Source organism: Lagopus leucura, unplaced genomic scaffold (genome assembly GCF_019238085.1).
Source record: "Lagopus leucura isolate 7727_CA_CO unplaced genomic scaffold, USGS_WTPT01 Super-Scaffold_100157, whole genome shotgun sequence".
NCBI classification, from domain to species: Eukaryota; Metazoa; Chordata; class Aves; order Galliformes; family Phasianidae; genus Lagopus; species Lagopus leucura.
In genome coordinates this window covers 8,352,976-8,377,337 of record NW_024962334.1, presented here as the reverse complement: position 1 = coordinate 8,377,337, position 24,362 = coordinate 8,352,976, and the positions used below count along the sequence as shown (strand labels likewise).

The 24,362-nt window shown below is 37.6% G+C and overlaps 1 protein-coding gene across 3 annotated transcripts in view; it reads right to left on the bottom strand.

Moving 5' to 3' along the window:
- Nucleotides 1-24,362, bottom strand: part of ULK4 (unc-51 like kinase 4) — a 211,960-nt gene that overhangs the window by 39,877 nt on the left and 147,721 nt on the right. For all 3 annotated transcript variants that reach the window (XM_042889032.1, XM_042889034.1, XM_042889033.1), the window contains 2 exons: nucleotides 23,368-23,466; nucleotides 13,332-13,517 (listed from right to left, as the gene is read on the bottom strand). In XM_042889032.1, coding sequence (XP_042744966.1) covers nucleotides 13,332-13,517; nucleotides 23,368-23,466 — 285 coding nt within the window. The remainder of the gene's footprint in view (nucleotides 1-13,331; nucleotides 13,518-23,367; nucleotides 23,467-24,362) is intronic.

Sequence of the window (24,362 nt, the reverse complement as noted above, 5' to 3'; positions counted from 1 at the left end):
GTGCTCTGCTACTCACAAGTCGTTTATTTTTAGAGCTACCAAAGAAAGTTGTCCATTAAAACAAACAAACAAAAAGATCTACATAAATCAGCTTAGGAGCTATTCACAAACAACACACTGCAAGAAATTTATATATATATACACATATACATATAAAACAAAGAGAGATGAGATGGGAAGGTTTCTATATAATGTATATAAAATACATATATAAAAATTCTTACTTCAGATCTACTTCTTCAACAAAGATGGTATCAGATATATTTTTCCTGGTGTGTTGTGTAATCAAACTGGTTTAGACATCTTGAATAATGACGACATTGCTACTGTTATTATAATGTCATATAAAAGTAGGTAAGCAGCTGTATTCTAATAAACACACAACTGAACAAAGGAAACTGCTGACAAGTTGCAATCTTGTTTTAATGTAAATTCTCATGTGTTCACATCATATTTTAATTGTACACAACAATAAATAAGCTTCTGTCACTAGCAGTTTCTCATAAATGGGCTAATGCTAATTATCTCTCTATTTTCAACCACATACTTTTAGTGAAAAGATGAATTTAAGGAAAAAAACCATGAAACTAATGAGCTTTGCAAGTCATTTGACTGGCAGAAAATATCAGTTTTCTTCAATTGATTTTACTAGTTTTATATGAAAGCTGTAACAACTCTTTCATAAAACACCTCGATACTTCAACCATTAGATCTAGTAATCTATTAATTATGTAAGAAATGTATAACCTGTTTCCCTAACTTTCTCTCCAGGAGTGTTGTGCTGGTGAACTGAGGTTCAAGATGTGCCACTCCAGCACCATCTCTGAATTTAAGAACTAGTCCTTCTTACATCTGGAAGTATGTAATTAAATATGGATAACAGTTTCCTGTTCAGTTTGTCCCTTGTTTTACAACTGGCACCTGTTCTGAAATCTTATTAACCTGACAAAGTTAGACCAACTTATGATAAGATACCACACCTTTAAGCATGAATGTCCAGGGAATGATTAAGAAGAAAGAGCTCTTTGATCCACTCAAATACTACAAACTTGCCTTTAATAATTCTCACTTTTTCCCTGATCAATCCTTCATCTTAAGTTTCCAGGCAAAACCAAGACTACACTGAGTATCATATAAACATACAACTCAGTACACAGAGGTGCTGCTCACAATCATTATGTGGTGGCCCTGCAGACCACCCATATATATGTTCCACTCTGTAAGAATGGTGCCAGGTCTGACAGGGGGCACAGCCACAGCACCATGGAGGAGCCCACGCAGAAAACAGCGCTCATCATTCTGAAACAAGGCCTGTCTAAGGTCATAGCTAGACCTTACTTAAGTATAATTCTTTAATTAATTTTTCCTCGCTATAAGGTTATATACAAACCAAGAGGGTTGCTCCAAAAGCAATGCCTCCTATTTTTATTATCTTGGCCCACAACATCAGAGGTGGACATCGGTGGTATGGCTGTAGAGGTTGAACCTGCCCACCCATTATTCCATTACCTGTTGTGGCTATGAGACAGATGGCAGCAGAGGGGCAGTCTGACAGAATAGTGGCTGATATGGAAAAGTGTCTGAAGAAAAGGGGTGGAATTGAAATCCTTGAACCAGAAAAAATGGCTTCCACTGACATTCACCAATGCTTGTTGAACATTTGTGGAATCTAAATAGCAGATACGAGTACAGTGATGCAGTAGGTGGTGTGTTTCAGCAGTGGCAAGAGTGGGTCACCTCCACTGGTACAGATTTTTCTCAGGGAGGCATTCAGGGTCTTGTGCATCACCGGCAACAATGAATCTATCATTGAATCAATGAATCAATGGAGCTAATGGTGGTGACTATGCTGAAGAGCAGTGATTTGTAGCTGAGAACTTACTCTACCATAAAGTGCTATTCTGCTTTCTGTATCTGTTGTAGTTTTCATTGAAATAAACAGGAGGCATTATTTTTGGAGTGACTAGCATGTTACTGAATCTTCTGAATAAAGGCTTCAATTAAAGCTGTCAGAAGTCCTCTAATCTCACTAATAATGCTCCTTACGCATTCCACTCCACATCTTTCCATAGTCCTCTGCACCTTGCCTTATTCCCAGGTGTTCCAGAGTCATTAAATCACTGTCAGAGTGATTACATTTGCATTCTACTTTCTCATCCAAGTCAAACTAAAAGTTTCATCATTTTTGAAGCCCCTGAAGTGCTCTACAAGTTTGGCAGATTTACATCTGATTATTACTATTTTCTAGTAGAGATGGACCAATTCTGTTTGCCTCTTTTCAAAGCCATTTTAACTCTGTGGATGAAAAGCTTGAATAGATCATTAAGGTCATCATCCATTTAAAAGAGTTTGTTAAAAGGGGAGTTAAGCAAAAGACACACATGCAAGGTATAAAGACAAACAAACACACACACAAAAAAAAAACAAAACCAGAAGTAAATACTTTTTGCTAGGACTCAAAAGAGCCAAAAATTTAGGATGGGAAAAAAGAGAAAATTTTATAGGCCTGATATTGAGGAGTCAATAATTAGTGCCTTTAAGAGAATTATATTTCCTGTGGAATTTCTAGAAATGGATTTGGAAAATTAGAGTATTTCAAATCCTATCCATTTTAGAAACTCTTAACCGTTATGTGAATGGAAATGGTGAAAGTACAAGTTATCATTTAATGAGAAAATTTTAGAGGATTACAAAAAAGTGTATATGCTTAAAGGTGTACACTCACAAGCACAGAACAGTATGCTAATATAATTATGTACTCTTGAGATCATAAATAGTTACGCAAAATAGAAGTATGAAACTGCAAGAAGGGGAAGAGGATCTTGTAGGAACCTGCAGTGGTCAAAATTAAGGTGGGAATAGATCTTAACATTCTTGCTCCTCCACATTTCGACATCAATTCCCACAAAGCTTTCCAGTCTCATTTAAGAGGGAAAAAAAAAAAAAAGTAAGCTTCAAGAAAGGTCAGGAGCATCTGGTTCAGGAGCTGAGAGAAGAATCAAAAACATGCGAGTAGATGTGGAAATCATGTAGGAAAAAAAAAAGGCATGGGGAGCAAAGGATCCTAATAAATATAATGATGAAGGAGCAAGGATATGATATAGAGACTAGGAGAGTCTCTAAAATCATTCATTATTAAATAACATCACCTTCGAAATGTAATATGTATTACATCTTGGAATTCCAATTACATGAATAAATTGCATGAGCACCTCTCTGATGTCATCAGAGCTCCTCAGTGGAGCAACAGTCCACTCGAGCAATCCTGAGGGCATGTTATTTCTGAAGTCTTTCAATGACAGCTGTAATTTGCTTTTCAGCAGCAAGAATTTTCCTCACCAACCTGAAAGAATTACTGCTATATATTAGCAGAGCTGGAGTAACATGTGTCTGACTGATATACGTGGCACAAATTACTCTTCGCCAACTTCTAGTTATGGATTTTGAAAATCAATGTTGCGTGCCATTTCATGAATATATCCCCACTTACATTGCAAACACATAAACTGAAATATTTGTTCAAAAGGACAAAAGGGGGCACAGGTCTTTATGAACAATTATTCCTTTAAATCACATACAGCAAAAATTGCTTTTTGCCATGTTTAAATACCAGCAGTACTTTAAAGAAAAGTAGCAGTATAAGCTAATATACTCATTTCCATGGGAATTATTCTATCATAATAGATTAACTTGTTTTCAACTCTAACATGATTTGTGTAGACTTGTACACTAACGGGAAGAAGTAAAACACACATAATCATTGAGGGCTCTTAGGTGATGTTTTCAGACTGATTCGATGCTGCTTTCCCAGGAAGCCCTGCAGAGCTGCTCTGCTTGGGCACACAAGGCAACTACAGCTCCTCCAGGACATCCTGCTGCTGCATCTCCCCAAGCCCACCGTGAGAAGAAGTTCTGCTCAGGGCACATTTTGTTTAGCCCAGGGACGGGCAGGTTCTGATATCATTATCTTCTGATGCAATTCCTATATGTAATAAATCCATGCATTACAATTCTCATGGGTCTACAGCACAAAGATCAGATTTCTATCCACAAGGTGCAATATTCTGCACTTTGGAGCACATCATTTTGACTCATCAATAAACACTCAGGTTACGGTCTACAACAGCTCTCTTGTTATTACGTACACCAGTATTTTTGCTAAAAAAAAAATTAAAAAAAAAATCATTTCAAATCATCAGAGCTATTTGATACCATAAAACATCAGGCATCTGATGATCCGTCTTCTAAATGATCGCTACCCACCTCTGACAGAGGTATATTTTTATTGATGTTAAAGGATATGGGTAATCAGTTGCTTCTCGTGAGAATTCTTTGCTCTCAAAATGCCCCCTGAAAGATCTAAAAAGGCAAGCTGTATAAGCAGAGTAGAGCTGGTATGCAGATTATGAGACATTCTTATCATCATATGAACTCATCAACCAGGCATTATCTCCCAGAGAAAGCATCTGCTGTATGAAATTTAGGACAATAATTCACAGTCCATAGAACATCACATTACCAGAAATTACATTTGTTATAAATGTATAATTATGTTCATATAAAAACATTACATTTTAATAGTTTAAAGAAATGACAGCACTGGGCACTTCATAAATGTTTAACTAGTATAGTCTTCATACTTTAAAATGCAGAGGTTTCATCACTGAAGATGTTAGATTGAATCACTGCATGGACTGGGGATGGAGGGCAAATTATGGTAGTAATCTACTCAAAGCCTAATCTCAATGCATACAAATGCTATTTTTAAACACAGCATTGTTTGAGAACACTTACACAAATCACAGACTTATCTGAAATTGTGCAGCATCGTGTTCATAAACCCCAGATATGGTTATTATAGCTAGGGATTAGAAAATGAGTATGGGGAACTTGAAAAGCATGCACTAACTGTCAGTGAATATGTCAAGCAGCCACTAGGTTCATGAGGTACCCAGGGATGTTAAATGTTCTGTGTTCTTTCATCGCATGTATGTTATGACTGATGCCTCTAAAATAATTTTTAACCTTGATTTTTCCAATCAGCTCTACCTCCTTAAACACTGCCTTCCTTTGACCACATATGGTCATATTGCTTGGTCTCATTATCAAGACTAGCATACTTTTTGTTGGATCTGTCATATTTTACTCACCATTTCCCTCTGACAGCCTGTATTTGAAATGCTCTATGAATCTACATCTCCTGTGCCTCACTCATGTGCTTCAGAGTCCCATACATCCTCAAAGCTTGATGGTCAAGCACTTTCTCCCTCTACAAAACATCCCTATAAGCACTTGAACTATATTCCCTGTTTACCTGCATCCATATAACACATAAGTTAAACCAAACCCCTTGTGAACTGCAAATTTGCTCATGATACGATTTTTGAAAACACAAGCTTCTCAGCTGTATTTCAGCCTTAGAAGATGAAGAGAATATGGATCCAGTCTATGTGAAATCCAGATGCCATATTAAGGTACAGAACTTGAAATATATGCAGAAGTCAATAGATAGAGAAAATGTGAAGGAGAACAAGGAAGTGCTGAAGTTTAATTAAGAGGATGTGTCAAGCCCTTTGACTCTGGTCTTGCATTAGGTCATTTAAAAGACAAAAGAAGGACCACTGCTTCCCAGTAGGGAATTTAATTACATTAGATTTCTTCACAGTAAACGGTAGTTAAATTTTACTTACAGTTAAAATTTTAATTACATACTGAAATGCAATGGAATACTTCACCCTCAAGAAATTTGCTGAGTTAAGTGAATAGATGCAATAAGAATGGGAGATTTTGTTGAAGGTTTCACAATAGGACATTGCAAGAAGTCACAAAGAACCTGGTTTCTTTGTATACTTCTATCCCATCTTTAATGCAGGCAACCAAAAACTTTCTACATTCTAGTTTCTGGTAATGGCTTCACATTAAGACTATATAAAGACCAAGGGTTTTGAAATACTGCTGTGACTATAAGAGTTTAACTTTAGAATAAAATGAATATACTTCAGTATTAGCAGTCAGGTGCAATGAGTTACTCTCCCATTCTTGCTTTCAGAGAACTGAACACTGCCCAAGTTTTATAAATGATGGTTATCTTTGTGTCAGATTATTTCCTGTTTGAGAGTGTTGGTGTCATGCAATTTCTTGAGCTTATTTTGAAGACAGATAGCAAGCTGGATTGCTCTCTGGAGCAAAAAATGACTTTTTACTGTGTTTGCACTGAGGTTACCACAATGAAGTCCTGTTCTACCTGCAGTAATGCGATTCAGTTATGGTAATAACGATAGCAGTAACTACTGCTTACATGCTCCCATTAACAGACCCCAGAAATACATGCACTGGGTACTAACATTCCAGCTGAGAAAATATTTTTGAAAATTTAGTGGTATTTTCTTACTGTAGGTGGGATCCTCTTAAGCAAAATGTTTCATGATGTATATTATTTCTGATGTGAGGACCATGAAATGCTTTACAAACCATCATAGGAGCCTATGCAGGTAGGAGAGTAACATTAAACAAAACTGCTACGACAAATAAAAAGCATCAAAAGTAGGATCTGTCTATCTTTATACTAGAAAGATATCAGCATCAAACAAACACTAAGGACAAACAAAAGCAAACCATTAATATAGGCCTGTGTTTGAACTTCTGAGTGAGCAGCAGGCGATGTCAAGATATGATTTGCTAGCAAAATGGGTGTTTATCTTTTTGATGGAAATACCAAAGTGCAGTGTGCTCTCCTCGATATGGACTTTCCATGCCATGCAAACTCCTACATACCTCCAAAAATGCTGAGTTAATTGCATGTTAGAAACATCTTTATCATCCAATTTTATGCATCACCGCTTAATTTTCTGATTTTACCATAGGTTATGGTAGAACAGGCTCATGGAATCCAGTTATCAGCTGGAGAAAGAAAAATCTCAGCTTAGAATCCAAAGTTGAAATAAAATTCTACTTCTTACAGCTAAAATTTCTTGGCTCTTCAACTTGAGCATACCTCAAGTCACATACAAAAAGAAAATATGCTGTGGTTAAATATGCACATAGGAACACATACCATATGACAGAAAGGGAATCAGAGCAAGCGTACTCAGAGAAGTACAAAATTTGCACAGAAGAGGACTCTGACACAGGCAGAAAAAGGTGATCCTATAAGCCTGGACAAAATTGTTCCTTCTATGAGAAGAAATAACCAGAGCATTTCTGTACCATCTGGTCCTTTGGACCAAAAAACCTGGAAACTTTTCTGCCATCTGGTATCAGCCACAGAAATTCCAGACAGGATCAACAGTGACAAGATAGAAGATAAGAATTCCAGGGGTTGCAGCAGTGACTGACACTTGCTGCCCATGGACACCTTATCCTAATTAATTTCATAAGACATAAATATAACTACTGAAATAACTGAAATACAACCCATGGCTATACAGCTTCAGAACACTGCACTTAATAATTTTGGCTAGCTGAAAGAGGGGTATGGTAAAATGCAGAGGAAAGTTAATCAGAAAGAGAAAACACCTAACAAAATTCTGTCAGTGCCCTAAAGTAAGTCTGAATACTGAAATATTCTTTCCTTTCTTCCAATAAGACATTACCAATCAAACATAAAGGTCAAGACTCAGCCAAAGTAACATTTTTATTAGAAGTAAAAAACCAAATGACTCAGATAGGCTGATCAATTATGAGCTCGATTCACTGTTCTGTAAACAATAAATACAGCAAAGGGGATGTACCACCAAAGGGAAGTCGGCCTGCCAAATGCTAGATTTGTTCAAATTATACTACCTCAATTTAAATCATTGTTTAATTGCTGTTTGAACTGATGTACAGGCCTAATAATAACCGCTGTAATAAATTTTAGCTGTGAACTCCACGTACTGCTTCTTGACCAAAGGGCACGGGATGGCCCAGATCAGAGGATCTGATTCCCGAATCTCCGTGTTGGAGTTATGGGGTTTCTTTTAAGAAGTTTCATTAAATTTTATTTCAGTCAGAACGTTTGCAAAATTCACCAATCTGTATTTTAAACCCTGCTCTGCAACTAAGTTAAAGTCAGCAGGGAAGGAGCTAGAAGCACATCTCTCACTGCCCATAGGCCCTCTAGGCAAACCTGGGAAGGGCACACGGGAAGGCAAGCTGTCCATCTCCATTGCTTTATTGCACAGCCTGCAAATAGGATGGTTTAAGGTTACCAAGCAACAGCACTGCACAAATGGCCTCCCTATCTGCGATCTCTGGAAACGCTCTCAAATTTCATTAAAATCTATCTGTACCTATTACATGAAGGCCTGTGAGGGGTTTGTAAACAGGGGGAGCCTCTCAAGTCAGAGGAAAAGGAATAAAGAAATGAAATGGCATTACCCTTTCCATTGGTCTTCTTCAGAGCACTGTGAGAAACTCATCCTGTCTAAGATAGGCATGAAGTGTGTTTTCTTCTTGGGGAATATTTAGTTCTTTATGTCTAAAGAAATGCTTCATCCTACCCAAGCATGTTCTTCTACTGCAGACTGAAGCCACTCAATTATGTTCTATAATGAAGAGATGCAAGTTTGCTAACAACTTGAAACAAGCAGTATTAATGAAAGGAAGAAATTGTGACAGAATGATCCAGATAGTAGGAAGATGTATAATTTCATGAAAACATACAACAGCCAGTGCACTTATGGCAATACACATCAGTAACCCACAAGCAAGTATGGTATTCAGAGTCTAACAAGCATCTTTGTCATAACATCAATCCTCAGAGCAATGACATAGTATGTATTGCTTCCGTGAATAATTTAAGTAAAGGTATTCTTAAAAGATTCAGATTAGGAGAAAGGTGTGTAAGAAGTTTTTCTCCACTTAACTGAGGCTATTTGAGAGAAGTACACCCTCAGAGCAGATGTGCCAGCAGGTTCATTAGCTTTACAAACTCTGGAAAAGCAGACAGCTGGGAATTGCTACACAAGCACCTCCTTGTGGTGCTGAATACTCAGAGCTGAAGATGCGAAAAGGACACTGAAAATCTCTTGGGATTTTGATTTCCTTTCTCTGAGGCAAGCTCTGAGCAGACATTTATGCAGGAGTTCACCGAGGAGGAAAACTCCGGTAAGAAATTCAACCTTCACAGGGATTGCAGAGTTGCTACCCCATATCATACCGTATCTCTTTTCAAGCTCTAAATGTTTTTCCTCAGAATGTGTAATCAGTGATTAAGATAATGAGGACCTAGTCTGAGAACAACCATAGCTATTTTTAATAAATACATATATACTTTTGTCATAGTGCACATACCATGTGGTAAGGTTCTGGCCTTATCATCTTTCTACACAGCCTAATACAATTTGAGAAATCCTCCTACATATCCCCCACAGGATATCTGACACACAGATCACTTCTTAAATGTCTTAGTTGCTCAAAAATAAAGGACGAGCTACTTTTTGACAGTTATGATATGCAAATTAGTGAAAATCGGGTTCTAGAAAGAAGATCAGAGGAAAAAAAGTGTGATTTAGGTGGAATTCAAATATACTTTTTGACAAGGACTTAAAGAAAAAGTCACAGAACAGAAGTTCACTCTGCACAGTGAGCGGAGAACTGCCTGTTAGAGCCTGACGTTTATTCTTTTTTCTCAGAGGAGTTTTTCCTATTACCAGATAAAACAAAATAAAATAAAAAAGCGTTTCTCTCGTTTTGAAAGATGAAACATCTTATTTGCCTGTACCAAGCTATCATCTCACAGTGATTATGTGTCCAGTGAAAAGGCATCGGCTAGTTCTAAAAAGTTCTGGTGATAATCACTTGCTTTCACATTACATACTAGATGTTGATTTGAGTCGGCAGGTAGACATTTTTTCTGTGGGGAAAAGGAAATTAAAGTCTTCTAGTAAAGTATGCAGAAGTTGAACTATATGCTTCCCTCATGAAAATCTCTCTCACTTCACAAAGAAGTACTTTAATATAGGTGATTTACTGGACTGTAACAAGATACATTATATTCTCACAGCAAAAATGAAGTGGTAAGATAGCAGTTTCCACAAAGGATGGCAGGAGAGGCTTCTAAAACTAAAAGATGAAACGACCACTCTTCTGACATTGCTGTTCAGTTACACAGATGTCGCTAAAAATCTGAAGAGCAGTATTGTCTAACTCAAGATGAAGAAACCAGAATGGGAGAGTTAGCAAAAGGGTTGAAGGAAAAAAAAACACCTGTTTCTTTGACTCAGTGATTTTATTCAGTTTCTGTCCTTTGTATCAACGCCAGTGAGAGAACATCCCTGAAAAAGAATGGTTAATCAGGGCCTGACAGAGTCAAAAGCTTTGAAAGCTACGAGTTCATTGTAAAAAACATAAAGATGGCCAGTGCTGCCTCTTTAAGGCTTTTCAATGATACTTTCCTACATAGTTTAAAAAGTTAGCTGAAAGTACATTTTTTTCTGTTTTTAATTCTAATCATTTCTTTTTACAATAAAATCATTTCTTCAACATCCACAAGCTACAGTGCCAAATGGAATCCACCCAAGGGTGCTGAAGTTACTGGCAGAAGCGACTGCCAAACCAATGCCAATAGTGTATCAGCAGTCCTGGCTACACCAGGAGGTCCCAGCTGGCTGGAGCACAGAGAACATAACATCCATCTACAAGAAGGGCACGGAAGAGGATTTGAGGAATCACAGGCTGCCTGCCTGAGCTCAGTGCCAGGGAAGGTCATGGAGCAGATCATCTTAATTTGCCATCACACGGCACATCCAGGACAATCAGGTAGCGAACTCACTCACCATGGGTTTGCAAAAAACAGGTCATGCCTGACTAACCTGATCTCTTTCTAATATGATGAACTTAGGGGATGAGGGAAAGGCTATGGATGTTGTTTGCATGGACTTTAACAAGACATTTGGTACTGTTTCCCACAGACTTCTCTTCAAGAAACTGCTGATGGTTTCTCATGCCTTGGACAGGTGCATGGTTTGCTGGCAGGATGGCCAGGCCCACTAGGTCACTGTGAATGGAGTTATGTTTGGTTTGATAGCCAGTCTGTAGTCTGTAGTGGTATTTCTCAGGGTACTGGATTCAATTTTAACATTTTTATCAGTCAACTGGATGAGGGGATCAAGTGTACCCTCAGTGAGTCTACAGGCAACAAGTTAGGCAGGAACTGCTTGAAGGTAGGAAGGCTTTACAGGGATCTGGATAGGCTAGATCAATGGGTGCCGTCCGGCCATATGGCATTCAACAAGGCCAAGTGCTGGGTGCTAGGGTCACAATAATCCCATGCAGTGACACTGGCTTAGGGCAGAGTGACTGCAAAACTGTGCAGAGGAAAATGATGTGGAGGTGTTAGCTGACAACCAGAAAAAGGTTCTCAAACAGAAAAAAAACAAAAAGGGTCTGTTCATGTACCTTGCATTAATAAGTAACTGTACTTAGATTTCTTCTTGACCTAGTCTGGCCTAAATCTGTATTTCTGCTTACAAATGAATATAACAAAATTGTAGGGCAAAAATCAGCGAAGAAAGCACTGCAGGAAGTTCACTTTGTTCCTCAGTCAATTTGCTGGACAAGTTGACAAATGAGAAATGATCACGTTAGAAACAACAACATCAACTTTGTCCACAAAAAGCTTACTGGAGGCAAAACCTCATAAATACTGTTAGTTAAAACAACATAAAAATATAAATTTCCATTTCATCAAGGTTAGGCAGTCTTGTATGCTGAGAATTTCTCTGATGTGGTTTTAAACTGAAGGTTCTGATGCTAGGAGATGCATCTCTGCTGGCCCTCTGGAGATACAAGAAACTCTTGGACAAAGACTAGCTGGTCTTACTACTATGCCATTTTCCTATTACAAGAAATACATACCATAAAGACAGCTATACCATAAACAGTAACTTCTTTTTATAATATCCCTGTCTTGTGTAAGCAATACCTGTGTCTCTAATATCAAAGTTAATGTGATCACATATTGAAAAAATGCTTGGTACAAGCACTGACAGGCAAGAATAGAAACTGGTGCACTTAGGGATCCTCCTATTAAAATATTGCTCAGGTATGGGTAATTAATGGAAAAAAAAATTGAAAAATGACATTCAAAGCTTTAAAATTCATCATGAACAGATGATGTGGGCTGAATCCTTGTTAAGTAGATATCATTATATTTCAGTGTCTTTTGTGATTATGACAAGATAATCATCTCCTTTGAACAGGGCATTTTAAGGTTTAGAGAAATAGTGTACGATTTATTAAATAATCTATCAAATTATGTATGAACCTTGCTTTCAAAAGAAATCCTATGATCTCATTAAAGTAATTACAGAAAATCTGCCTGATATAAATAACTAGTACCAGCACCACTGGTATACAGCTGAGAGAATAAAAAATCGTAGGAACTTCCAGTATTCAAAAGGTGATAGGATAGCTTTGTTCTCTTAAGATAGTCAATAGACATTTCTATGTTAAACATCCTGTGTGCAGAATCAACTTTTGAATCACAGCCTCCAAAATGGAGGGAAATGCAACCACTCTGTAGCTATGCTAATAGGAAATAATCTGGATATGTTTATTACAACCTCCTTTCTCCTTCCTTTCCTCACACTTTTTTTTGCTTCTTCCTCTTAATTGTTATTGAAGAAAAGAAACAGGAAGAGTAAAAAAAACCAACAAACAAACACAACTCTTCTAGCCAGCATAACAATTACGCAGAAGGAGAAGCAAAGGAAAAAATAAATAGGAATTGTCTTAACTTTTTTTGTTAGATTTTTTTTTTTTTAGAAGAGCATGGGCAAATAAAGGAGATGAATAATTCTTAGGATGATAACCTGAACCAGAGAAACTACCAATTTTAAATGTCATTCCAATTTCAGTTTTCTATATTTGTGCTTCTTCTAGGGAAACATAGGGCTTTCCAGAGCGAAACTGGATGCTTGGTGAGAACAATCTACATACAAACGAACTTCAAATACAGAATAGCATTTTATTTATCATGAAATTAAAGCCTGTAGTTCTGAGCAGCTATTTAATGATACAAAGCTGACTCTTCCAGAAGGCTTTCAGGAAACTGCTTCAGTACTTCATAAAGCCGAAGTACTAAACAAATACATAAATAACATGAGTTAATTCAATAGCTGAGGAGGGAAGTGAAATAGGAAAAACTCAACGATTTTTTTTTCATAAGAGGATTTAAAAACAGAAGCCTTCTCCAGAGAAATCAACTGAAGTTTAAAGACATGGAATTCAACTCCATATATTTTGTTTTCAAAATTCTTTCATACTCCCAAACAGTCCCAAAAAAATATCAAATGATAAGAAAAACCTGGAAAAACGTGGAATTTCAAAATGCTTAGAAGCAGACTCACCAGTCTCTTTATAATTCTCAACAAAACCTTCCGATGCCGTGTATCTTTTCTGGATTTCAGCACTTCAGCGAAGCTGCCCATGTTTTCTGGAGACATGCTCTCCTGACTGTTGCCTCCGTAGAGTTGAACCAGCAGTGATAAGCACCGTGAGGCATTCTCAAATGTTTCAGTATCTTCACTGGGAAGCTAAAAATGAACAAACAGAAATCAAATTCCAATTTCACAAAAAATTGCGTATCATTGAAAATACAGAAGGGTATTAACATGAACACTGAGGCAAGAAAGAGTCGTTTCTAGTTGATTGACTCAACATTCCATTAAACTAAGCTGTATTAAAGTGATGAAAGTATAATTAAATTATATCTGCTCTTAAGCAGCAGTATAACTGCGCCTTTGTTATAATGATATCAAATGCAATATCTATACCGACACCGTAAAAGCACTCAAAAGGTTGCTCCCAACTCTCTTATTTTCAGATCATAAATTTAGCTTTAAAATAGAAGCAGTAAGATCAGAAAGTATTATTACAGTCATGATATCTAATCTCCTGAATAATGCATACTGTAAAACTTCATCTAATTATTTCTAAGCCAAGTTTATAGCTTCTGGTTGAGGTAGAGCACCTAGTTATTCAAAGGGTTTAAGGAAGTCACATTAGCAGGTGTATTTTGCAGATGGAATTTTTTTCTTTTTTTTTTTGAGCTCTTTTCTGAATTCTAGCTTTTCTGTATTGCTTTAAGAGTGGACACTGGAGCGGGTCCTGGCAATGGGACAGAGAAACTCTTGGGATGCAAAATAATGGAAAAGATTCAGGGATATGGTTACTAGTCATCTTTAAATGACCTTCTGGTAGTATGACAGCACTGTCAAAATCATTTATATCCTTCTTGAACAAACAGTCTGGAAATCATAAGCAGAGAGATGACATTATGCTTGGTTTTGGCACTGGAGGAATAACACCAGGAACAAAATGCCTACTTTTGGTGCACCCTGTTCAAGAAAGCTAGTGAAAAAATTATGGGAACAGTTAAGAGGGTGATAGATTGAATTGGAAAACTGAACAGGTTAAGACTGAAGGAACTCAATCTACATAGCCTATTAAAGGGAGGGTTGAAGGGCACTATGATTATATTCTTTTCCTCCATGTGAGGAAAAGAAGGCTGAGGATAGGTTAATTTCTATGCATGGAAAAGGACTGGTAAGAGATGATGGCTCGAAACCTTATCTAAAGCAATTGAGATTAGAGGGAAGATTATAATTTGATTTTCTTTTTATTCCTTCTTACTTTAATAAAGGCAATTAGCCACTGAAACAATTTCCTTGGAGCTGAGACAGATTCCCCATTGCAGAGAATTTTTATATCACAATAATTTTTTTTTTTTTTAATAGTAATAATTTTTTAAAATCTCTTTGCTACAGTGAAGAATTAACATAGAACAGTCCTACATCTTGTGTTATAAAAGATAGTAGGCCAAATGATTACAACAGCCTTTTCCGGCCTCACAATCTGTAAACAGAACAAAACGTACCACTGCTTTTCTTACCAACAAGGTATGGAAGTGTGAAAACATTTTATTACTCCTACTCAATTTCTTAATTCCAAAAACATGATCTAATCACTAAGAAGCTATATTACCATATGGTTACAGCCTACCCTTACCAACAAGGTAAGGAAACAATCTGTCCAACCATTTATATAATATCCCCAAACAATTCCAGTAATGATTACTTATTTAAACTGAAGTATGAACTTCCCCATTTTTTCATTTTAAGGAAAACCCATACAGTTACTTTAAATAATCTGGAAACATATCATCAGATGAATACTCCTTAAATACCCAAGCAGCACATCCCCAGGGATCTGCATGCAAATTCAAATCTGCTTTCCATTAGCTTCACAGAACTGGCTGTTTAAAATAGACTGAACTGAGATGTAAGCTCTGAATACATAGCCCCGAGACATATCACATTCTATTTGACCTAGTGCTATGCGAGTGACAGGACCACAGCAGCTATTTCTTTCACATCTTTGCTGTATGTTTTCTCTTCATTTCTGTCTAGGTGATGCACATTGGATTGCTTCTTTTCCAATATCCGGAATTATATCATCAACATAAATAGGAAGGCTTCTAAGGGGGAAAAACTACAAACAGTAACAAGCTTTACAGCTCTATTTATATCTTCAGTCCTTATCAAGCCAAAAAGAATTCTGTTGATCTCACTGGAGGTTTTGAGTTTACTTTTACTTCCTCCACTGAAGAAAAATTTGACTAGATAAATGATGGGAAAACTACACTGCTTTAATGTATCAGTCTTATTCCTTTTGAAAGGGGCACTCTAACTCACAACTGGTTATTGGGTAAGTCCAAGCAGGTAAACTAATAGCTTCCTGAAACCACAGAATATGAACTATATTCAATTTTCAAGTGTGGTTTGTTGAATAATTAAGAAAAAAGGACAAATTTTAAAATCAAAAACAGTGAACATTTGCACAGATTACATCCTTGCCTTGGTGCTGCAGTGTAGGCTAGCTTCCTGATTTCCATAAGCACAAAATTCCACGCATAATCTATATTCTCAGTAGCCATACTTGGAAGTGAGATTTTTCCCAAGGTCTTTTGTCTGAGATATTCACTAAACATCAAACTGAGGAAAAGAAAGGTGTCAGTCTTTGCAGAGGACTGCTCCTACAGAACCTTGCATGAAGAAACACAAAATGGTTTTGCTTGCCTCCTCCTGGCATGCCCAACCTTTTACCATTGTTGTTGCTGGCCTTTTTTCCCTCAAAAGGGAACAAGAGAAAGAAAGACTCTAAAACTCTCCTTCCAGTATATCCTGGCATCAGACATTCTCGCTCTTTACAAGTTTTCAAGCTGTCAGCAATCATCCTCCAAACCCAGCCACCGGCATCACTCCAGGGTTCACACTGTTTGCCAGCTGTGGCATAATGCTATTCATTCACAAATGCTAACAATGTCCTTCATCCTCTGTTGTATTTCAGGCTCTTCTGCTTCACAAGAGACCCTCTGAGCTTCTGTTACCTACAGTTTGGGGAGCAAGTTGCTGTCATCCTGGAAAATTGTGGGGCAAAACACAGCAAAGGTTTTGAAAGAAGATAACAACAATCTGGGATCAGAAAAGATGGGATTTACTCTGGAGTGGCTGTGAAGCATTGACCTACAGTCTAACCCATCAATAATTAAGCAGGGAGAGAACCGTCCTTCAGCAAAGCACTTACACAGAGAAAAATGCTTATGCATACATGCTCATAAGTCCTACCATTAGACTATTTTTGTAGTAACAAGTAGTGATTCAAATGCTGTGCTATAAGCTGGTACCCTGAAATGTAACACTGGCTGCCAGTCTGTGTTAGCGCTTTCATTAAGGGTAACAAAGAGCAGAGGATCTGAAGAAAATTGTTGGCATGAACAAAAGCAATGACTGAAAGTATAATAAAGAAAGATAGTAAAGCAATGAATGAAAATTCAGCTTTCAAGCAAATGGTATCGCATGCCTAATAGAACAGAAAAGCTAGAATAATAATGCCAGATAAAAGAATATCGATGGTTGGTCCATCTCTTAATAAGCTGGAATAATGCTCTCATTTTTCTAATCAATTCAATTTGATATATCATAGGAAGCTTCTCTGATAGGAAGCATATTCCAAATCTAATGCATTTCTAGCTTTTTGTGGCACTATCTACTTCAGTTTTTATTCTCTGAGGGGAGCAGAAATGCATGAGAAACTGGAGTTCTAACTCTTTGAGAAAAGATCTGCACCCTAATATTTCATGATTACAAGAATGAACTCTAGTTGGCTTTCATTTCTTTTTTGCTTTATCTTTGAGGGGATTTCAGAATCAGCAAGGTAGAAATACTACTACTCTTTCTCCATAAAGCTGTTAATATTTTGTGCTAGAGTGCATCCTGAAAAAACATTCAGCATCCTAAGATAAATTAAGGAATGACTGAACTCATCATTTTTGCCGTTCTACAGCTAAGAACTGTAGGTTTGTTTGGGGTTTTTTCAGTTCAAAACTTTAAAATAATGCCTCAAGACAAGATTTTTGTACAATGAAGATTTTGTATTACTTTTACCTAATTTTTATGGCCAACGTATAACCTCTTGTTAACGGGCTCATAACATAAAACTCCTTTTCTAAATGGAACCTGCTCTCTGTATCTTAATAATTAATGGGCTGAAAAGCAGGTTTCTTATTATTATACATCTATACTTCTGTAGTTTGTTGTCAAAAACACCTTCATTTTGAGCCCAGTTGCAGTATGTCCATGAATTGCAAACAACTACAAGAAATGTGTGATCCTTTTGGCTGAAGTGGCAGTTTTCACACCCTTACAGTTGTTACAGCATCTAATTTTAGGGCTACAATGAAACTGTCTGGATTACCCAGAGGGGACACCATTTCAGTGCATTAATGAGGTTAAACACAAAGTGAGTTTATTACAATAAGAGATAGATATTCGTTGAACCATGAATGAGATTACAGAAAGTGTGGCACAGGAATCACCACTGGGAACTACAGAGGAGATGATTCTACAGTCATCAAACAAAATGTAAAAGCAAAACACTACTACTAAATCTGCTACTGTACTGTTCTTATTAGTAAAAATGCGTAGTTTAAAATTAAAGCAATATATTTTGGCTTGGGGCAAAATTTTTTGTCCTATTCCTCAAGGAAAATAATTTTTAAAACAGTATATTTTCAGTTCATATTAATCCAGTCTAACTGCTGAAAAACTAAGTTCCCATTCTTAAGTTTTGTTCTTTTAACAATATATTCTTATTTCCTCTGTTGTTTTGATTGTTTGGTTAAGATGCCTTTGTGGAAGAGAATTCTTCAAATACATTCCAGAGACATTTCAAATATAATCACAGCAATATCACAGTGAGGTATTACGGGATATAATGGGTTTGACCAAGGGCAGGTCCTGCCTGACCAACCTTATCCCATTTTATAATGGTGTTACTTTGTTTGAATGAAGGAAAGGTCACTGATATCATCTATCAGTACTTCAGTAAGGCCTTTCACACGGTTCCCTGTAATATGTTTCTCTCCAAATGGAAAGGAATGGATTTGATAGGTGGGCAGTCTGATGGACTGGATGTACGATCATATCCAGAGAGTGATGGCCAATGGCTCAATGTCTGGATGGAGACCAATGTCAAGTGGTGTCCTTCAAGGCTCAGATCTGGAACTGGTGCACTTCAGTATCTTCATTAGTTACATCAACACTGAGATCAAGTGCACCCTAAGGAAGCTTGAAGAAAAATGCTAAGCTCCCACCAAAAAGGACCTGGGGGTACTGGTGGATGGCAAGCTGGACATGAGCCAGCAATGTGCCCTCACAGCCCAGAAAGCCAACTGTATCCTAGGCTGCATTCAAAGAAGAGTGGCCAGCAGGGCGAGGGAGGTGATCCTGCCCCTCTGCTCTGTGCTGGTGAGGCCTCACCTGGAGTACTGCATCCAGATGTGGAGTCCTCAGTACAGGAGAGACACGGACCTGCTGGTGTGCATGCAGAGGAGGGCCACCAAAATGATCCAAGGGATGGAACACTTCCCCTGTGAGGACAGGCTGAGGTTCAGCCTGGAGAAGAGAAGGCTCTGGGACACCTGAGAGTGATGTTTCAGTATCTGAAGGAGAAAGAGCTATAAGAAAGAAGGGGACAGACTCTTTAGTGTGGTCTGTAGTGACAGGACAAGGGGAAATGGTTTCAAACAAAAGAGGGGAGATTTAGACTAGATATAAGGGAAAAGTTTTTTACAATAAGGGTGGTGAGGCAGTGGAGCAGGTTGCCCGAAGAGGTGCTGGATGCCCCATCCCTGGAGACATTCAAGGTCAAACTGGACAGGGCTCTGAGCACCTGATGTAGCTGTAGGTGTTCCTGTTCACCATAAGGGAGTTGGATGAGAGTTCCTTCCAACTCAAAAGATTTGATGACTGTGTGAATGCATTTTGCAGTACAGATTATAAAGCTATGTCTTCCCTCTCCAACTACAGAACTGTCTGTATTCCTAAGAAATGCGAAATGAAATTCTTCACAGCCTGTAAGATTATTATTCTGCAGTTATTTTCATTATTCATTGGCAAATATCTCTCACATTCTCTGAAACCTAAGTCAAGACTCAGTCTTAGAGCCAGGGGAACACTGAAAAAGAATGGACCTAGCACGACAAGGGGAAATGGTTTCAAGTTGAGGGAGGGAAGATTTAGGTTGGATGTCAGGGGGAAATTCTTTACTATGAGATAGTGACGTACTGGAACAGTTGCTCAGAGAGGTTGTGGATGCCCCGTCCCTGGAGGTGTTCAAGGCCAGGTTGGATGGGCCCTGGGCAGCCTGGTCTGGTATTAAATGGGGAGGTTGGTGGCCCTGCATGTGGCAGGAGGGTTGGAGATTCATGATTCTTCCAACCCTGGCCATTCTGTGATTCTGTGACCTAGAAAAGATCATCTCATTCATTATGTACACCGAGGTTCTGTATTTGTCCTCTTTATATTTGCACATGATTAATTTGTCATTCAGCAGTAAACCCAGACATCCTGAAGAAAATAACCAATTAAAAATTTTACTAGTTACACTATAATGCAGAAGCCTATTACCAGAAGACAAGAGAAGTTCTCTCTCAGCAGTCTAATAAGCTCAGAAATTTAAGGGCCTACATCTAGGATCTAAATTTATAGAGAAACAAAACTCCAGTTTACAGGTACTGGCAAGGTAGTACAGCCATTCCAGCTGTCTGAAAAGCTCAGTCAGCATAAAGGAAGCTATCATGTATAATCCGAGCCCTCTAAACTAGCAGCATAAATATTGCAGTTTGCTAAGAGTTATGGAAGCCCATGTAATGAAGAATACCATGCTATTCATCTGCTGTGCTGATCAGATTAGCTAACGAACATTCAGAAGTAAATGTTTGTCCTTTTTTTAATTATGAAGTTTGAAATAGTTTCTGAAAATCTGCTGAAGTGATTTGAAACATCAGCAAACATTTAACTTTCAGAATAACCATTATGCAAAAATAGTAGAAGGGACTTTATGTATTCCATAATTGCTGCAAGTTTCAGTATAATAATCAAATTAGATTTATGTTCAAGCGGAGAAGCATTAGACAAAAAAGCTAAGTTTAATTAACTTTTAAACAAGAAGCTGCTAAGCCGAAGACTAAATGGTCAATTTATTTTCCTCTTATTGATCAATTAATGGCAGACTGATCATGGGATTAAATATTGAATTCTCTATATCTGCAGTGTTTTCTGCATGACAGAATTTGTAATTATTTCTTCTTTCACGTTCTTAACAACCCTGAAGTTTCATTTACATGCAATCTAGGTTTCCTACACTTGCCTTCTTATGCCCTATGTGGTAGCCTAAATCATAATTACAGAAAGGAAAAATTGATTCCAAGTTTTTGACATTTTCAAGCTTAACTCCATTGATTTTTGAGGGATTATTAAGAGAGATAAATAGATCTTCGAGAAAATAAATAAATAAATAGCCAAATCAATGGGGCACGGAACAATCATCTACTTGAGGGATATGCATATCAGTGAGAGATAGCAATTATTCAAGGTGACATAAGAAACTATAAATATGGTAAGAAGAGTAGGAGTAGTAAACTAGAGGAAAAAAACTGAAGTGATGGTTATTTCAGAATTAAAGACATACTTTATCTCCTGGGAATGAAGCTCACAAAGAATGAAATGCCTCAAAACAAAATAACTTCATGAACCTCATAGTTCAGTACAGAGCACTACTCTTGGTAGCATCACAGAACTTTAAGCTCAGGCAGGTCTGTTGGTGAGGCAGGGACCGTATGCCATCTTGAGAGGTCCATGAGACTTTATGACTGTGCTGGCAGCAAGACACAAGAAGGTGGTCACAGTTAGGTTGGAGATGGGAATAGTTAAGGTACTGTAAGCACCAGGTACCAGTATGTTATAAAGGAGTAACTGTGTGTAGAAGAACAAGAAGTTAGTATTCACCTAATGCAGTATTCTTCTTAAAGAATAAACTACTTATTGGACTGCATGATGAGTGTGGGTCAATGATGTAATGGTACACCAGCCATCAGCTGTGTACATCAGCTTGCGACATTCCCCAAGCATGGCTATTCTCTCTCCAGAGTCAGCACAGCTCAATGGTAGCAGATGCTTCCCTGCAAAGAGGCAGTCAAAACTCAATCCCTGCACATGGCATTTTAAAAAGACATCATAATAAATTAGCATTTAAAACAAATCAGCAATTTCCTTCCTTCTCACCGTGCAAACACACTTTTCATATCTTCCATACTCTGGTATGATAAGAACACCTGCAGTGGCAGCTATTGAGGGTAGCTCTAAATCAATGACACAGTTTTCTCACTAGCCCTTGCACCTGTATGCAAAAGCACCAGGAGAAACAGACTACAAAAGCAGTGCACTAAGAATTTATTCCTATGAAAAGGAATCACATTTAGATTATCTTTAACAGAACTTAACACCAAAGAAATGAAGAAGCACCAATGCTCTTTTCTCTTCACCTCATGTTAAAACAAGCAGATTTTACATAAGTATTTTCAACATACTGGAATACGTAGAAATAAAGAACAAAGCAAAACCTAGTGATAATTTGCAGCCACACTTCTGAAATACAGGGGCAAGTCAGAATCTAATCAGTACATGCAAAGAGTACAATTATCCCATCCTTTAATTACAAACTTTAAAAAAAAAGAAAGGAAGAAAGAAGGAAAGAAATACTTCCAGGTGGTACAGGCTGAGTTAAGCCTGGCCTCTAATTTTCTGTTCTTTAGGGAGTTAATGTAATTTAAATTTATGTCTAACTTCGTTTTAAAGGGGCGTTTGCATCTCTTACTATTTATCTTACATTTTTAAGTCTTACTATTTATAAGTCTTGCTATTTATCATACATAGTGATTAAAAATTAATAGAAAGTAAATTAAAAGAGTTGAAAAAGATTAAATGCTATGCAGTTGAAATTCACTCACTTTGTTTCAGGTCATTCAGTGAACATTTCCAAAAAGTCACTTGATTAAAATAAATTCATCATAATGCAAAAGTTAATAAAAAAAAAAGTACCACACTCTTCCCCAAAATAGAGGATGGATCATGCTAAAGGTATGAAAAGCACTAGAGGTATTTATATCACAATATAACCTATACTTAGGTGGAAAGGAACAGTTCCAAGACTGGGGATGGAAGAGTACACAATGAATCTGAAATACCTCTAAGAAAAATGACACAGAAATGATAGTGTGATATGCCACTGGGAAATTCTCACACACCATTTTCCTTGCTTTATGTTGAGTGAAAGGCAGAGGTAGCATTCCAGGCCCCTAAAAGCCCTGCTCAACTCAAGAAGCATTCCTCTGCTCTAAGCTATCACACGCGCAGCCAACACAAGTCTCTGGCACAGCATGATGGAGTCTGAGCTGGTGGGATGCACCAGGGATGCTGTAGCTTTCTGCAGAGATTTCAGTGCAGCACTCTGATGTCTAGCAAACTCTGGAAAAAATGGACTTTAAACAGACTTAAAAGGTGATTACAGGCCACTAGGGATCATTCCCACTCCTAAATCATTCACAATCACATTAGAATCAGACTAAACACTTGAAAAAAACACAGGAAGCTCAAACCCAAGAAAATAATATTAAAAGTGATCACTCGATGCAAGATAATTTTGAGTTTAATGACAGTTCTACTGGTAGTTGTAGTTGCTTTGGTAATTTTGAATATAATCCTTTCTCTGTACATTAGTCCATTCTTTGGGCTACAATTTGCATACACATGTTCATCACACCCAAGAATCTGGAGCCTGCCCTTGGCCCAGTTCTAGGTTTGGGCAGATGTCACTTGTGGCCTGTAAATCCTGCAAAAACTGTAAGAGTCTTTGTCTTATGTTAGGTAGAAGCTCAAAAACAGCAAAAAAACCTGTCAAACACAGCTCTAAGATGCTGAATTCAGTTGAGTAATTCCAACTTCAGCGACATTCCAATAGGCTTCCAAACAAGTAAATTCTCACCAGTTGAATAAGCAGGCTAATTAGGTCCGTCAGGGGTTTATTGATAAGCAGAAGATCTTCAGCAGCCTGCGTGTCCCCTCCTGTGCCGGATTTCTGTGCCTTAATAAGATGAGGGGAAAAAAAAACAACAAAATACCCTCAGTGACTGTTCAGCTATGAGAAACAAATCAGGTTGATGAGGTGGTCAATATTTGAATAAAAGTTTGAAGGAAAACTATATACTCCCTGTGTCTGCAACACTAAGCACAAACAAAAGCGACTCACACTGCCACAGGCTGAACATATCCACCTACATGACATTTACTCAGCTAAATGATATGAACTGTATACTCAAAAGATACTTCTAAAGCCGTAAATGTTTTATGTATTTCTATTCCATTTCAACAAATCTATCTTAATAAGAAAGTTCACTCATTTTTTTTTCTTCTATTATTAGAAATAATTTTAAGCACAACTCAAAAGAAGAAAACCAAGATAACTGAGAGGTTATGATTCTCAGCAGCTATGTCCACCTTTGCCCTTCTGACTTGCTTTGCATCCTGAAATATTCACAATACATAAATAGTTTAAATTATTTTAGAAATGGGAATAATAAAATCTGGAAGTGTGATAAGACCTGTTACTTCTTGGAATACCGATCATTGTATTCCCCTTCACTGAAACAGGCTGCCATCCCAGGCAGTGCTAGTATGATCCGTCTGTGCCCCAGGGTACCAGCAAGGTCTTCTTGCAAGGTTTTTCATTTAACTCCACCATCTTGCAGCAGCTTTGGATTGTGACCCCGCAGAGTATAGCTGCTAGAGGAAAACTTAAGCATTTTATCTAGAGGACACATTTAAAATTCATTTTGTATTGCGTTTCATTTAAAGTGCAATCCTTAAGCCTTCACCCAGGTATAATAACCAAGGATTTTTGTTTGGTTAAGTGAGCACAAGAGCAGATCCCCAGAGACAGGAGACATTACTGCTAGAGCTGCACTGTTTATTTTGATGAGT